Source organism: Humulus lupulus, chromosome 6 (assembly GCF_963169125.1).
Source record: "Humulus lupulus chromosome 6, drHumLupu1.1, whole genome shotgun sequence".
NCBI lineage: Eukaryota > Viridiplantae > Streptophyta > Magnoliopsida > Rosales > Cannabaceae > Humulus > Humulus lupulus.
The window spans coordinates 138650818-138668845 of NC_084798.1; the positions used below are offsets into that span (position 1 = coordinate 138650818).

Genomic DNA, 18028 nt, shown 5'->3' on the forward strand with positions numbered 1-18028 from the left:
GTGCCCTAATCCACCTCCTAGAAACTACCAGTTCTCCTATAGTCAAAATAGTCCCAAACCCTGAAGTACAATACTCACTAGGTCTACACAGTCTATCAATCACCTTACTAGAAACAAACGAATGTGTAGCACCAGAGTCAATCAATACAGTAAAAGGAGAGCCAGCGCTAGAAAGCTGACCTGTCACTACCGAGGGACTAGCCTCGGCCTCTGACTGCGTCAAGGTGAACACTCGTGCTGCAGTCAAGCTGTCCACCTTCCCCACATCTCCCTTCTTCATTATCAGGAAATTTTTCTTGAGGTGTCCCACCACCCCGCACACATAACAGGCCTTAGCCCGACACTCGCCCGGATGGCGTCTTCTGCACCTCGTGCACTCACGGTAGGTCCTCCATGAATCACCGCCTCCCTGATGGCCACCCTGAGTACCCCGACCTCTCCTATCAAGACCAGGAGTGGTCGAAGCATCAGGGGTCTTCCTCTTTAAATCACTGGGCCCTCTGTCCCTACCAGAACCAGAATATGGAGGCACCGCCCTGTGGCCCTCCTGCCTTGCTGCACTCTCCCTCCATATCTTATTCTTCGCCTCCTCAGCAGTAAGAGCCTTCTCTACAGCCTGGGCATAAGTTGTCCCTCCAGGAACTGTTGTAATTCTCACATCTTGGGCTATCATAGCATTAAGCCCTCTAATAAATCTGTCCTGCCTAGCTGCATCAGTAGGCACAAGGTCGGGTGCGAACTTCGCAAGTCTGTCAAACTTTAGGGCATATTCTGTAACTATCATGCTATCGTGAACCAGCCCCACGAACTCATTTACCTTCACTGCCCTGATGGCAACATTATAGTACTTCTGACTGAATAGGTCTTTGAATCCTTCCCAAGTCAAAGTAGTAACATCTCTGGTCTGTGATGCCACTTCCCACAAGATTCGGGCATCCTCTCTTAGCATATATGTGGCACAGGCCACTCTGTCATGTCCCTCTATCCTCATAAAATCCAAGATAGTAGTAATCATAGTCATCCACTGTTCGGCCTTCAGTGGGTCAGGTCCTCCCTCAAAGATCGGGGCCTGCTGTTTCTTGAACCGCTCGTACAATGGCTCTCATCTGTTCCCAACCTCTACTGGCTGTACAACTGGTACCACTGAAGGTGGCACAATAGGGGCAGCACTCCCTGATGGAGTCTACTGTTGCAAGATTCGAATCTGTTCATCCTGGCTCTGTAGTCGTGCTTGCATATTAGCCATAAGTTGTTGCCAGTTCTCAGGGACTGGCGGAGGGGTCTGGCCCTGGTCATCATCTCTAGTCGCGTAGATTTTCTTGGACGCATAATTATCCAAGTCAATCTGCAATCAATGACTCGGCGATCAAACTATGATGACCGGGTAATAATTCGTCCATGATCCACCATTAGAACCCCAAATATTTACAAGCAATCAAAGTATTACAGTTCATCAAATTATCCAAATATTTTCATTCACATGCATAGCAGTGCTGATAAGCATGCCTCAATATCATCATGAAATAGTTAAGGGCCAGGCCCTATCAGTGTTTCATGCTCCCTATTAATCAAGCAGATATCAACAGTCATATTTCATTCAGATCATTTAAACATATAGTCATGTATACACAATTACCAAACCCCGAGTCGAGCATGTCTTTCGCGGCAAATGTACATGTCCAGCCAGTCTTCAAGAACCCTTAAACCTAGGATGCTCTGATACCAAGATGTAACACCCTGGATAGCCAAGACCATTACACTGTGTGTTTATAAAGGTGCAAGACTTGCTAATCAAGTCATCTAACTCGAAACGTGTTACTGAAACTATAGTTAAACTAGGGTTAAAAGATTTTAGTCTCAAAAGCTTCATTTCTTATAAACACACATTTTTCTTTACATGGGATCCCAAAAGTAGTAAAGTTAAAAGACAGTGTACAAAATTTTAGGATTAAAATACAGTTATTACCCATTCTAAGCGAAAACAGACAATTAAGCTTTTCTCGTCCTGTATTACTCCTCGACCGTAGTGGCCGATCAGCTAACTATGTACATTCAGCCTCAAAGCTCTCCATCTCAGGACTGGTCCAACTTTCCCTTGCCTTTACCTGCACCACGTAGCACCCGTGAGCCAAGGCCCAGCAAGAAAACACCATAATAGAACATAATCATTAAGCAAACAACCAGATAACACATACAGTATAAACATGTACTCAACAGTCCAAATATTCATGTTATTCAAGTATTCAGCATACCAAGTACATCATTTCATATCAATAATCAATTCACATATGATAACCAAGGTTAATGCCCTTAGGCAGCACCCTCTATTTATCCCACTGACTCCGACCCGCTTAAACCGAGCTCAGTGAATATTAAGTTGTCCTCAGCTACCAGTGGCCAAGTCGCGCCCTATGCGCAAGTATTATTTACGGCACCCTCAGGTTGTTTATCACATGTCCCATGGCATAAAACCATCTATGACATCATATAAATATAGGGAACTCTTAGTCCCATCACAAACATATAACTGTTGGGGTTGTATGCCCTAATTAAAACCCAAATTCTTTGTAATCTCATTTTATTATCAATAAAAGAATAGAAATCATTTTTTGAGTTGGTCAATCACTTTGCTCACATGTTTTATTTTCATGATTATTTGTTTAATATAAACTTCTATTAAATCCCGAGCATATAGCTAATCTTATTTATAGTGACGTAATCACAGTGGAATATAAATATGATTATATGTTCAAAATAAGTTAGTCCTATGATTAGTCTGTGCACCAGATTTACGCTGATTTGCCAATCTACGATATGATCTACTTACCCATTACAGTGTTATGTTCTTTCCAGAACATTGGAAAAGTAGATAAGATCGGATGTATTTGTTACATCGGACATGACCGATATTGGCAGTTGATAAGATAAGTAAACATACCGTTATTATCTATTCTAGTCATATTATATAGTTGACCATAGGTCAATTCAATCTCAATTCTGAGTGGTTAGTATTCTAACTGATTGTATTATTTGAGTTCTTTGACTTGTTTGTTACCAGCTTACCCTACGGACTAGCCCATACTTACATCTTGGGAACTCGGTAGTATAATTGAGTGGGAGTGTAATCATAGATATGAACATCTATAGCTTCTAATGAAGAAGTGAAACGATGGTTTCCTTTTAGTTTGGTTCAAGGTGTTAAATGATAGAGATCTCATTTCAGTAATTAAATTAGTTTACTGAAATATCATTTACAAGGAACTAAGTGTTTTAAGGATAAAATACAATGAGGGGTAAAACGGTATTTTAGTCCTATCTCATTGTAGACCATCTATAGAGGATTGAGTGAAAATTGTGGTTGTAACAATAGATAATTAATAGCGTATCTATATTTGTTATAGAGCGTTCTGTGAATTCAAAAGTGCAATTCCGAGTCTATAGTGGAGTCACGAGGAATTAATAAGTTAGTAAATTTATTTGTTAGATTTATGTAACTTATTGGAGCTTGATTTCATAGGCCCATGGTCCCCATTGTACCTTGGATAAAATCATCTAGATAGTCTCAATTAATTGATTTAATTATCAATTAGAATTATCAAAGTTGACCAAGTCAATTTTGGATAGTTTCACAGAGTTGTGTAATTTTGAGAAGAAAAGAGAAATTATGGAAAATTTATTAATTAAGATAAATTGGTATCTAAATTAATAAATAAGTTTAAATCAAAGTTCAAATTATAAATAATTAATTTGATAAATGATTTAAATAATTATTTAATTAATTAAATCAATAGAAAATAATGCATGCCTTGATTTTAAGTCCAATGGGCTTATAATCAAATGGGAAATTTCACAGGCCTAAAGCCCATGATACTTTCGACCTAGGGCTTCAAAATGGCTATTATTTTATTGATTTTTTAATTAAATTAAATGACCTAATTGAGTCTATAAAAGTAGTGCTTAGAGAGAAGTGATCAGTTAAGATTTCTGAGACGACATATCAGTTTAATCACTAGTTTTCTAATAGTTTTAGATTCTCTCTTAACACAAGTCTTTTTCTAAGCCTCTTTGTTATTTTCTCTTCTTCTCTCTATATCTATCTCATGTGTTGAGAATTGCCCACACTAGTCTAGGTGGTTCTAAGGATACAGTAGAGCAGGTATATCGTTTTCATAGCAGGTTCATTGCTGGTATAGCATTTGTATGGCTTTCATAGCGTTTAGTAGTTGTAGGGTCTTATGAATTTTCGAAATGTAATGACTAGAAGAGCTAGTGATAATAATGATTTGCATAAAAGAGCTGCATAGCTCAATACCATCATACTTACATGCATCATTAACCAATGGGATTGATGAGCGGGTACTAATATTTCGGATTGATTCATTTCATTTAAAAGACCTGAGATCGGTTCAGTTTCTTGATAATACTCTACGACAGAGAGGATACAAGAGTTAGAGAAACTGAAGGAAGGAATGTTTCATTCCGCTGCGTATACTGTACGTATTCTATTCTTTGTTTCTCTTTGAATTCAATTTTAGAAACATGTTTTAGGCTATCTCGTATTAATTTGTTTAATATTAGATATACATGAAAATAAATAAAGATCATGTATAAGCTTTCCTACCAATAACCGGGTGTAGTTTTCTTACCTTTAGATTTCGCTAGCTTTGTTCAATTTGATCCTCAAGCATGATCCTGTCTGAGACCTAGCGTACACCTAGTTACAGCCATAGATCAGAATCATCACCAAACCTCAAATCCAAAACCTAGCCTCGAGACCAATCACGAGCCCTCGGGAAGCCCTAATCCAACCAAACAGGGTGGTGGAATCAAACCCCGAGCCCCTGGGCAAAAACCCTTAGAAATAATTCAAAAACCCCTTTCTAGGAACAGGGTAGCGCTACAGCGCCCTAAGGAGAGCACTATAGCGCTATAAGCAGTGGCAAAAGGCTCTGGAACTTCTGGGCCTAGCGCTCAATGACTAGCGCTACATCGCTAGTCTCTGCACAGCCCAACACAGTTTTTCCTCCTTCGAATTTCCTTGAGCCAAACCTTTCTAAAACTCAACCAAACTCCAACCAAACTTCAAAACAAGCCTCCCAACATCCTCAACTAATCCCAAGCATCCTAACCACAAACAATTCAATCACATGCACCCCAAAACACAAAATTCACCATGGCTGAACCTAGAGCTCAAAATCTCAGCAAAACCACAGAAATCACAAAGCCTGAAGCTAGAGTTTCTTACCTTTGATGGATGAGCTCAGCCTAGGTTGTCTTCCACACTTGATTAGCCTTCACCTCCTCAAACCCTTAGGTTTAATTCCCTAGATTTCCCACAGAATTGTGCTTACAAAACCAATTCAACACCAATACCAAGAACTGAATATTAACCTCAAAATCTTACCTCAAATGATGAACAACCTCAGCTAATTTCCCGAACCAGATCAAGATCCCAAGTACACAGTCTTAGCCTAAAACTCCTCTAGATTTTGGCCCCAAATTTCCAGAAGAAATCGATGAAGAAGACCCAAATCGTTCATGAGAATTGCCCTGCTTTTCCCTTCTTTCCTTTTCCTTCTTTCTTTCTTCTCTTTATTTCCTTCAGACTTCCAACACTTTCTACACAATCCACTAAGGCATGAAGCCAAAATAGCACTTAACTCTTCTCCCTTATAAGCCAAATGACCATGATACCCTCCCATTAAATTTAAGCTCTTAATCCTACCAAGGGCATTCTCGTCATTTATTCCCAATTCTCGCTAATTCCTCGAGTGTCTCTAATATTTACCGCTTACTTCCCGACACTAACTAATCACCAATTATATTCCTCAATATCAATATAGACCCCAATATATTCTCTAAATTCCCCGAAATTACCCCAGGCTCGCCCCGAGCCGGGTATAAATCCCTGCCGTGACTTTTTCGCTAAACCGCTCACTAAGATCGCCTCGAGTCACAGATTACAAATATATCCACATAATAATGTGGTCTCAACAATTTATTACAATTATTTACGTTTATGCCCTCAACGGGCTAAAATTACAAATATGCCCTTCTAACCTAATCAGGGCCTACATGCATACTAATACACATAGTCATGCATCACAGATATTCAATAATCATATAACATGCTTTTAATCATTAAATCATATATAATCCAGTTATGCCCTCCTGACACACTAATCAAAACCCTTAAGCCTTATTAGTAAATTTGGGTCATTACACCCTTACATTAAACCAACATTGGTAACCTCACTGTCAAAGCATGCAAGCAACTCTTTCCCCAGAGAAGTCCGCTGTTTCTCCATCTAGTCTCAACTATTAAACACCACAACTTACTCACAAACTAGCGAACATCTGATGTGGCTTTCAGGGGTAGATGGAGGTCTCCAACTATTATCTACAATCCCCCTATAAAACAACGCCAAGTCCACTTAACCATTCTAGACGCAAACCATTTGAGTTCATCTGCCACTGCTGACTAAACTCCTCAGCCCTGAGGTTCACACTCTGAACCAATCCATAGCTAGGTCCAAATGACCAGAGTTATCATGCACACATAAAGCATATTAAGCACAGATCCACAATACTATACATTTAGCTATTGAATTTTTATTTCAACCAAGTATACTCACACTTTATCATGCTTCCTATAAGCCAGTAAACAGATATGACATACGAATTCAATTCAGGCAGTTACCCACATACACTCAGTATGCAAACCATTATTCAAATATCCATTCACATGCAATAGCAATGCTAATCAGCACGCTTCAATCTCATCACGCAATAGTCAAGGGCCAAGCCGTATCAGTATCTCATGCTTACTATTAATCATTCAGATATCAGCATTCATATTCCTTTCCAATCATTTAAGCATATAATAATGTATACACAATTACCGAACCCTGAGTTGAGCTTGTCTTTCGTGGTGAATGTACATGTCCAACCAGTCTTCAGGAACCCTTAAACCTAGGACGCTCTGATACCAAGTTGTAACGCCTTGGATAGCCAAGACCGTTACACTATTTATTTATAAAGGTGCAAGACTTGCTAATGAAGTCATTTAGTCAAAAACGTGTTACTGAAACTATAATTGAGCTAGGGTTAAAAGATTTTGGTCACAAAAATTGCTTTCCATATATTTAAACATTTTAGTACATGGGATCCCAAGAGTAATAACGTTTAAAAGACAGTTTACAAAATAATTCAGAACAAAAGTACAGCTACTGGCCACTCTAAGGGAAAAATAGACATTTAGGCTTTTCCTGTCCTGCATCATTCCTCGGTCGTGGCGGCCAATCAGCTGACTATGTACATTCAACCTTAAAGCTCTCCAATTCAGGACTAGTCCACCTTGCCCTTGCCTTTACCTGCACCACGTAGCACCCGTGAGCCAAGGCCCAGCAAGAAACCAGATAATAGAGCATAACCATTAAGCAGTCATTTTACAAATCAACAATGAAACAACTCATACGCATAACCACACGCTCAACAATCCACAATAGTTATATAATCAGGCATTCAACATACCAAGTTCATCAATTAACATTGATAATCAATTCACATATTAATCAGGGTCGACACCCTTAGGTATTTATCCCACTGACTCCGGCCCGCTTAAACCGAGCTCAGTGAATATTAAGCTGTCCTCAGCTACCAGTGGTCGAGCCGCGCCCTGTGCGCAAATATTGATTTCAGCACTCTTAGGTCGTTTATCGCATGTCCCATGGCATAATACCATCTATGACGTTATACAGATATAGGGAGCGCTTAGTCCCATCATCAACACATAACCGGGTGCAGTTTCTTACCTTTGATTCCACTAGCTTTGTTCAATGAAATCAACCCCCAAGCACGATCCCGTCCAAGCCCTAGCGTACACCTAGTCACAGCCACAAATTAGAATCATCACCAAAATTCAATTTCAAAACCTAACCTCGGGACCAATCTCGAGCCCTCGGGAAGCCCTAATTCCACAAAACGGGGTGGTGGAATCAAACCCCGAGCCCCTAGGCAAAAACCCTAAGAAATAACCCCAAAACCCTCTTCTGGAAATAGGGTAGCACTACAACGCTTCAAAGAGGATTCTATAGCGCTACAAGCAGAGCCATAAGCACCAGGAAACCCAAGCATAGCGTTGTAGCGCCCAAAGGTTAGCGCTACAGCGCTAGTCACAGACCAGCAACACCCTGTTTTTCCTTCCTTCGATTTTCCTCGAACCAAAACCCCTTGGAACTCTTCCAAACCTCAACTACACACCAAATTGAGTCTACCATCACCTATATCTCACCCCACACAACCCAATAACACAAGACTTAACCACATGCATCATCAAACTTAGAAAACAGACATTGAACTCAAGAACTCAAGAATTCAACCAAAAACTCAGAAACTTAGAACTTCAAAGCCATAATTTATTACCTTCTATGGAGAATTTCAACCTTAGGTTATCTCTAGTATCCTTCCAGCCTCAAGCCCTTCAACTCCTCAAGCTTATTTCCCTTAATTCCATCCAAAACTCAAGCTTAGAAATCACCTCAATAAAACTCAGAAAAACTCATCAGAAATCTTGAAACTTACCTCAATGGAGTAGCTAATCCCTACTAACTCTTTTAGCTTCACCAAGGTCTTTAGCCTTAAGTTCCAGCATGAGCTTACTCTGAGATTCCAGCCCCAAAGCTCACAAAGAATGGTGAGGAGTAGAGCAAATTGAATGGAGAAGAAAGTGTCCCTGTTTTTCTTCTTTCTTTCCTTCTCTTTTCTTCCTTTTAACTTATAAAACTTTCTACAGCCTCCACTAAAACTAAAAAGCAATATAACACTTATCTCTTTTCAGTCAAATGACCATTTTGCCCTCCCATTACATCTTAAGCCTTAAAGCATACCAAGGGCATTTTAGTCATTTGCTCCCAATTCCTGCTAATTCCTCGAGTGTCCCTAATAATTACCACTTACATCCCAACACCTAACACCTAACAAATCACCAATTATTTTTCTCAGTATCAAATAATCTCCAATATACTTCTCAAATTCCCAGAAATACCCCCGGACACCCACGAGCCGGTTATAAATCACTGCCGCGACTTTTCCGCTAAACCACTCACTAGGATCGCCTCAAGTCACAAGCTACTAATATATCCACATAATAATGTGGTCTCAACATTTTATCACAAATATTTACATTTATGCCCTCAACAGGCCAAAATTACAAATATACCCTTATAATCTAATCAGGGCCTACATGCGTACTAATACACATAGTCATGCATCACATTTATCCAAATAATCATATAAGCATGTTTTTCACATAATCATGCATTTTCACCATTAATTCACATAACTTCCAATTGTGCCCTCCCGACACACTAATCAAGACCCTTAAGCCTTATTAGTAATTTTGGGTCGTTACATAAACACACCAAAGAATTATAAAACTAGCACTAAACAACCAAACCTCAATCATTCAAGAATTACATCAAACACATTGCATGCATTGGGAAAAAAAGGCACTAACATATGTGAAAATAGAACAAAATAAACCAAAACACAAGGTTACAAAAAAAAAAGTAAAAAGCAGCAAGATAATAAAATACACAACAACTAAAGGAGTAAAAAAATCAAATCAACCAAATATCAACAAAACGAAAATACAAAAACACAGTGGGTAATGCCGACGACGGAGAAAATTTGCTGGAAGCTGCCGGCGACTGAGAAAATGGGTTGGGAGCTGCCGGAGTGCTGCGAAGGGGAGACGAAGGGATGATGAAGAACAGTTGGAGCTTGGGCAGAGATGAAATTAAGGAAGAAGAGGAGGAAGAATAAGAGAGAGAGAAGGAGATGGAGGAAGAAAAAAAAAAGATAAAAAGTGATTAATAGGTAGAAAAGTGATTGATAGGTTTGTCAGGAAAGAAAATAGTAGTATTGTAAATATAAAAATTAACAAATAGTATATAAATAAACATCAAATAGTAAAAATGTTAAAAAATGTGTCAATTTTGACATTTTGTGTAAAATTCTCTTTATTTTAATTATAATTAAGGGTATACTCACTAATCCTAAAATTTAAATTAATAGGATTAAAGTGGTATATTTTAATCATTTAACTTAACATTAAATATGTACTAAAAAACTATTTTATAGAAATGGAGTGCCATATAATATTTTAAAGTGTAAATATAACTCTCATTCTATTATTATAAAAATAAAGTATAAAAATATATAAAATGATATTAGTGACCAATCTACCCAAATTTTTGTGAGTACGACAAGTAGATACTCAAATTTTTGTAAGCGTTGAAGATAAATACTCAAGCTTTTCTTTTTTTATGGCAAACTTATCTTTGTTAGAGAGTGGGTAGCAATTGAGCACTGCTTTAGTGAGCTTAGGTAGTTTTGCTGTAAAAAATATAAACTTGGCCATTTATCTGTCACACTAATAAAAATTTCGATAGTTTCGCTGATAATATTCCAAAAGAATATAATTTAATTAGTGTTAAATTTTGGGATATTTACATATTAACAAATATAGAAAAAGATTAACAGAAACCATAAAAGGAAAGTGTGGGTACCCTTTCGATACTCTATGTTTTAACAACGTATAGTATTGGTACTCGATAATGATCATTAAGTACCATGTAATTTAAAAATTGGTATAAAATAGTACCATGTGTTATTGATAATAATAATTGGGTACCCTATAATTTAAAAATTAGTATAAAATAGCATGTGGTTATTAATGAAAATATACCCATTTGGTAATTTGTCATTTGTGAGCTTAGGTTACCATTTATTCTTATTTTGCAAATTCAGGATATAGTATTAGTATTATTCATAATAGAGGGTACCAATGTTATATTTCGGTAAAAACACATATATGAAATGAGTAAATTCCTAATTCAAAAGTAAAAAGTTTTATAATCGTTTTTAAAAAATTATGAAGTAAAGAAAATTTATAAACAAAAGGTACTTGTAAGATTAAAATTCTCAAAACGTTAAAAACTCTAAAAATCACTATCAGTAACTCATCTTTCCATTTGTGTAAGTTGTAGAACACACTTTAGTAACAACATCTCCAATAACTTTTACTGAATCTTTTCTTATCGAGCTTCTAGCATTGTAATGGTTATTCTGTTAAATGTAGTAGATTTTTCACGAATAGTCGACATAGAATCCGAATCAATCAGATTCCTATTAGTGAAGAAACCAGGCTCTTTCGGTTCTGCCAAAGGAATGTCACTACTTAGCATCAAAACCACACATGACATGTTTGGCCTATCTTGTGGACTATTTTGAACACATAACAAAGCCACCTGAATTGATCTTAATACTTGGGGTATGTTACATGACTCCTCATGCAATCTATCAATAACAAGTTCCAAACTTTTTCCTTCTTTGTATAACATCCATGCCTGAGAAGAAAGTTTATCTAGCGCAGGTCATTCAATCTATCAATGTTTTTTTTTAAAAAAAAAAACATAAATTTAGGGAAGCTGCTATTGTCAGTTGCAACAATTGTCTGACAAGACCAATTAGGTGCTAAGATCCATTAGTCTCAAGACTCTCAACTGATTGTAGCAAAAACACTAATTTAAGCATGAAGGAAGTAGGTAGTAGTACTACTTACATGTCCTAAAAGGTTGAGCTTGTGACTTGGGTGGCGAAATCCTCTGTTTTTCTTTCCACTCACTATCTCAAGAACCAACACGCCGAAGCTAAAGACGTCAGATTTCAATGAGAAGATGCCGTCGATTGTGTACTCTGGCGACATATAACCGCTGTAAAAAATTTAGGAAAAAAAGTTTGAGGAGATTGATGATAGTAGGTGATCTACAATATGAGTTGTTTAGAGATACTTACTATGTTCCAACTACTCTTTTTGTATTTGCTTCAGTTTCATCTCCACCAAATCCTCTTGCCATGCCAAAATCAGAAATTTTTGGATTCATTTCATGGTCAAGTAAGACATTACTCGCTTTGAGATCTCTATGAACAATCCTCAGTCTAGAATCTTCATGAAGATAAAGCAAACCCCGAGCAATTCCACTGATAATGTGGAAACGTTTGGCCCAATCTAGAAGTATACTTTGATTTTCATCTGCCATGATGTTTAGACGGAACACATGTATGTTAGTTACTCTTTAAATTGTCCATGGGAACTAGAAAAGTTAAATTGAAGATTGTGTTTTTCATCTGCATGATAAATTGATTTAGACAGTTGTGTAAGAGCTTAAATTACAATTGAAAGAAGGGTCTAACCAAATATGAAGCAATTCAAGCTTTTATTATGCATGTATTCATATATCAGCATCAAATCCTCAGCTTCAATGCAACATCCTAATAGTCTCACAAGGTTGCGGTGTTGAAGTTTGGCAATGCAGAAAACTTCATTCTTCAACTCATCTAATCCTTGTCTTGAACTTTTTGAGAGTCTCTTCACAGCAATTTCTTGCCCATCTTTCAACTTTCCCTAAGTTTTATTACCATCTTATCAATTACATATATTTTTCTATGAAGAATGCTATGCATGTACATGGCTGCTTTTATGATTATCTATGAGGCATAAATTAAGAGGTCAAAAGTTATTAATAAATAATTGCTTTATGTAGTACCTTGTAGACTGGTCCAAAACCACCTTGTCCAAGCTTATTGTCATCAGAAAAATTGTTTGTAGCTTCTGCTATCACATCAAAACTAAAAAATGGTAGATCTAACTCTCCATTGGGGTTTTCATCAATGGAGTCCTGCTCTCGGTTATGCATTGAAATTGAAGTACCTGAAAATTAATACCAATAAACAATAATGAGATATGAAGTTTAAATCTTAATGGACTACACATGACTACGCTACTTTTGAATGGTGAGGTCTGACTGAATATGGTGAAAACATGCCAAGAATAAGGAAAAAAAGTCAATAATTGAACAGACATTTTAGTATCAGTAGTTTTGCATTTTTCTCATTGACTTACCATCTCTTTTAAGCTGTGGGGTTTGTCTCTTCTTCGAGATATTGTACCATAACAGGTATAGACCTATGAGAGCCACTACTAGAGCTACAACTGGTATTACTATGTACACTATTAGCTTTTTCCCCTTTGAACTTCTATACTCTTCTGTCATTGTTCAAAAATAAAAACAAGCAGTATGAGCACAGAAATAAGCAACCTTAAATCATTTTGATATACTATGTCAAATACTAATCTTATAGATTGAAATGTGGAAAGAAGACATACCCAAGTCAGAGGCATCCATTCTAACATATATATCTTGACCAGAATCAGCATATTGTCTAATATCAATCAGTTCTTTGAACCAAAGTATGCACCCACTTCCTCCTCTGATGTCCATATTAGCATAAGCTGTACAAGAGCAGTTTTTCAAGCATTTCTGCTCACACTCTTTGAGGTTCATTGTCATATTGTACCAGGAATTGACTGTGTCAGGTAATTTAATGCCGGAATATTTTCTAAAACCCTCTCCTTCAATGCAACCCAATGAAGTTTTTCTTTCACATCCATGTGACCAATCACCGGAATTCCAGTCTTCCTTAGACTTAGGCACAAACCCCTGCAAGCAGCCACAAGCAGGTGAGTTGTTGATATTGCAAGTACCATAGGGACCACATGTTGCATACCTATCACAGTCATCCATTTGTGCACTCAAGTAAAAATTCCAACCCTTTGTTCTGTCAATCCATGTGAACCTTTGAAGGTGTCCATTGAGATCCAACACCAGCCTTGATACAACTGAGTTGCTGATAAGTTTGTATGTGTAATAAATTTCCTTCTCATTGCATATAAATTCATATGTGTAGATGGGATTTGGTTTCAAGTTTGGCATACCACTGAACCTGAAACCATTCCATGGTCCAGACCTGAACTTTATTACTGATCCTTTTCTCAGATAGAACTGAGGTACACCATTGGGATCAAGTATGTTTGTGTACTCACCATCAGAAGGATCAATATCACTCTTCCATGATGTCAAGCCTCGATTTATGCCTGTTACCATGCTAATTCCATACTTCATGCCTGGCAAAAGTGTATTCCCTGGATAATCAAAGCTTTGCCATAGATAATTCCCTGGTATTTTGTCATCTTTATTCCTCACTACAAGATTTCCTGTATCTAAAAGCTGAGCAACAGGGCTTGTTCCTTGTTTCGTCGAATTAGAAGACCATATAGTTTTGTTGCCATCATTGAGAAGGGATAAAATTCCATTACCAGAAAGTTGAAAGACTCCATATGAATCATTGAGTGGGGTGTCTTTGTTAGCAACCCAAACCACTGTCCCAGAAGCTATTTTCTTATACCATATTCCTACATACCTGTTTTTTGAGTTTTTGGGGCTAAAGAATCCAAGCTCAAAACTTCCACCAGCTGAGACTATAGAGCTTCCTTCTTTAATTGATTGACTTGCAGTTATTGTGTCTGCTCCTTTGGTTATTGGAAAGATTGATGAAAACAAAAAGCACATTAAGACCAATATGGCGATGGACTCCATTGAACGGCCTTTGATAATCATCCAACTGGGTATATTGGACATTGACTAAACTGATGGTATTGAAAAAGGAAAAAGGAAATGCAATAAGATCAGAAGGATCATTGTTAAGATTTGTCTGCATAATAGAGAAGTTTGATTCCTTTACTTTATAATATTTTTATTTTTTATTCTAGCAAGAGACATCATTGAAGTTTGAATTTTCAAATTTAGGAAGGTTTTTAATGAGATTTTAGCTAGTAGCAGACTTTTATTTTGTTCTAAAAAATAATAAGGGCCTCATAAGTTTTTTAAGTGGGAAACCAATAGTTAAGAGAGCTGTCCATGAACTAGTCCATGGTTAATTCTTAAAGGCATCCTCAGATTGATATTCTAATTGATTTTGTCAACTCTTATTTATCATTTATAATGTCATTTTAATTACTTGACATATATTTATATATCTTATATGTATGTATATATATACATAAAAAAAGAATAAAGGATGAAAGGTGAAATATACTAATGGACAACTCATAGAGTTGACCATAGGTTTCTATAATGTGTATATATACTAGGGATATACTATTCATACCTTATACAAACAAAATGTGCATCAAAAATCAAAGTTTCAAACTCAATAAGGCTTATAGAATATACATTGGTTTTATACTTCAATCATATAAATTCTACCTGTGTTTGGTATATATCGTTCTTTTTTTATTTAAAACATTTGACTATGATGTTTCTGAAATATTAAGAGGTTGACCTAGCAAATACGTGTGTGTATATATATATATAATTTATATATACCAGTAATCATCTCTAATTAGCCATCACATTGTGAGTTTTTCACATATTTGAAGATGACAAACTTGAAAGGCCCAAGAAATTAATGGCTTTCATCAAGAAAACATGAAGCTAATTAAATATTATTATTCCCCTAAATAATATAATTACTATTATTAGTAGTACTTGCTTTTTTATGTCAAGTGTCATCTGACCAAGCCAAAATTTGTTTTAAGGGGAACTGTGGGATTATGTACTTGGTTAATTATTTATTTGGTTAAACATGACCTTAAATATAATGTTGAATCAGCTTAATTTATTTATTTTCACTGTCCACACTTTATAACGATGGCTTAGGGTGTGATTGGTAGTTGATTTGGAAATGATTTTATGATTTTGAAAACTCAAAATTTGTGGGACCTACCAAAATATATGATTGGTATATTGTTTTTGAAAACTATATCCTAATCAGAATTATAATTTTGTGTTACAATTTAGAAAACAACGATTTCGCGTTTTCTCTATTTTGTCATTTTTTTTCCAAAATCCTAAAATCAAAATCAGGATTTGTTTGTTCTCTTTACTCCTATTATCTGTATCATTGTTTGAATTTTTTATTTATTTTTTGCCAATTTTTATGACTTGAGTATGTTCTCACTAGTAATAAGGTGTTTATGGAACATTTTATGATATTTAGGATGTCCAATTGAAAAATAAGTTGTGCTGGTATTTTTATAGATGATAATGCAATATTGTTATGAATTTAATCAATAACTATTATTAAATTTTAATTTATCAATATAATTAAATTTTACTTAATTAAATCTATTGATAAATCAAAATTTAATATTATACAACCTATGTATATAAAATATATAAAATTAAAATAATATTCAGATTCAACTGTTCGAATCACGTATTCAGTTTCTGTTATATTTTTAAATTTAATACCAATCACAGATTAATTTTTTTAAAATTAAAAAACAGTTTACTGACATTGAACCAGTCACATTTTCAGAAACATGATTTTAGTCACTAAATTCAAATTTTCATTTCAGAATCTCATTTTTAAAAAATACAATTTTCTAATCGCGAACCAATCAAACTTCTGTACTATTAATGACTAAAAGAGCTATATATATAATATAAGTGTTATCTCAAAAATAATAATTACATATAATATTATATGTGACCTTGACATAAGGATCTATACGTCATTGACATACACAACCCGAATTACGTAAAAAAATTGTTTTACTCCTGGTAATGAAACTATTATGGATAATATGCCTTGACAAAAGATACGTACGGCTATAATTAATAATTAAATAAGAATGATTATTTTCTCAAAAAAATAAAATAAGAATAAGAATAATTATTCAAAATAAATATTATTATTTAGGAGGATGTTTTAAACTCTATAGAACTCAACACGGCCAATGACTTGTTAGTACCGCGCACACATCAAATTTTATATCCAAAAATCGTCAAAGGATAAAGACAAGAAAAAAAATATGGAAAACAAAAGTTGGACGACTGCAATTGGACAACCACTACTTATTTATTTATTTTTGGCGAGAGAACAACCACTATTGGAGACAACACCACACCATCTTAATGAAGTCCATGGCCTATTTAATGGATGGTTGAGATGCAACCATCACTTTTCTTTTTAAACAAAATAATTATTGTATTATTTCTTTCATCATTTTTACGATTTTTTTCACTACTGTTTTGTACTTTTGTTTTGTTTTAAAAAATGAACATATTTCCACAATATAACAATTATATTAAAGTTCTTTTTTCCTTCATGATATTTATTTATTTTTTATGATATTTTTATACAATCTTACTTTTCTATTTTACAAAATACAGAATAAAATTGATGTTCAACTTTTTTAATAAAAAAATTATGTTTACCAAAAAATAAAAGATTTGATTTTCCATAAAAAAAGTTGACGTGTCAATGTTTTTTCATCACTACGTTAGCAAACTTTTCTAAGAACTTATCCACGAGCTTGGAGAATTTCCTAATGAACCTAGGTCGCAAGGTGCGATACCAAGCATGTGCTGCCCTTGATGGGCTTAGGGGGAAGCCTATGCAAAGATTGGCATAGTTGGCCCCATTTAGGACCATCTAGTCTTGATACATCCCGAGGTGGAATCTGGGGTCTTCTGTTTCATCATAAGCTGGGACAGTTGGCATCTTGAAGCCTCTATTGCCAAAATCTCCGAGGAAAACAAAAGATTTACATCCTTTCAATCGGAGCTTGAGGATGGAGCATTTCTCTTGATGCCCTCATGCACAACCTCCGCTATTAACTTAGGAGCTAAAGCCACGAATTCTAGCGAGGGGCTCAAGGTTGTAGTTCTAGCCGTAGAAGCTCTTCTTCTTTCATTGATTTGGTCACATAGATCAATCTTCTTTATTCGAGTAAAGACCTCTTGTAGATCTTTCTAGCTACCCTCTTCTCCATCTTCATTGCTAGAGGAGAAGGTAGCAATAATGGATAGACACCCCTCTTCTTGGGTGAAGTGGAGGGTTTGGGTTCTTTCAGTTTTGTCTAGGGCTCGACACCTTCATTGTCATTTAACACACCTTGGAAGGAGTAGGCCTCTAGAGGTTGTTTGCGGGGCGCTTTCATGTCCCTGGGTGAGATCATTCTGTTTGTCTATCATTTCAGGGGTTGCATTTATCCCTAGGTTGTGTGTTGTTGTCGACGTTGTTCTTCAGGTCGTTGTCATCTAGAGCTCAAGGTTCC

General features: G+C 36.0%; 1 protein-coding gene across 2 annotated transcripts; it reads right to left on the reverse strand.

Annotated features, from left to right (window-relative positions):
- Window positions 1-7163: 7163 nt before the first annotated feature.
- On the reverse strand, window positions 7164-14876 carry LOC133782562 (G-type lectin S-receptor-like serine/threonine-protein kinase At4g27290). Of its 2 annotated transcripts, none has more exons than XM_062221894.1 (7): window positions 13232-14876; window positions 12968-13111; window positions 12612-12775; window positions 12259-12469; window positions 11860-12097; window positions 11627-11777; window positions 7164-7373 (listed from the first exon to the last, which is right to left on the reverse strand). In XM_062221894.1, the coding sequence occupies exons 1-7, from the start codon at window positions 14541-14543 to the stop codon at window positions 7311-7313; spliced, it is 2283 nt and encodes a 760-aa protein (XP_062077878.1). In that variant the 5' UTR covers window positions 14544-14876; the 3' UTR covers window positions 7164-7310. The 2 variants fall into 2 exon arrangements, with proteins under 2 accessions (XP_062077878.1, XP_062077876.1); XM_062221892.1 differs by lacking the exon at window positions 7164-7373 and adding an exon at window positions 10995-11411 and having other exon boundaries at window positions 13232-14874.
- Window positions 14877-18028: the final 3152 nt, after the last annotated feature.

What these genes read in the sequence shown, in the direction of transcription:
- LOC133782562 (XM_062221892.1), bottom strand. Translation starts at nt 14,543, where the DNA reads ATGTCCAATATACCCAGTTGGATGATTATCAAAGGCCGTTCAATGGAG. An exon ending in CTTGAATTGCTTCATATTTG is followed by an intron (nt 12,098 to 12,258) that starts GTTAGACCCTTC and finishes ACATCATGGCAG; the next exon opens with ATGAAAATCAAAGTATACTT. An exon ending in AGCTCAACCTTTTAGGACAT is followed by an intron (nt 11,412 to 11,626) that starts GTAAGTAGTACT and finishes CTTTCTTCTCAG; the next exon opens with GCATGGATGTTATACAAAGA.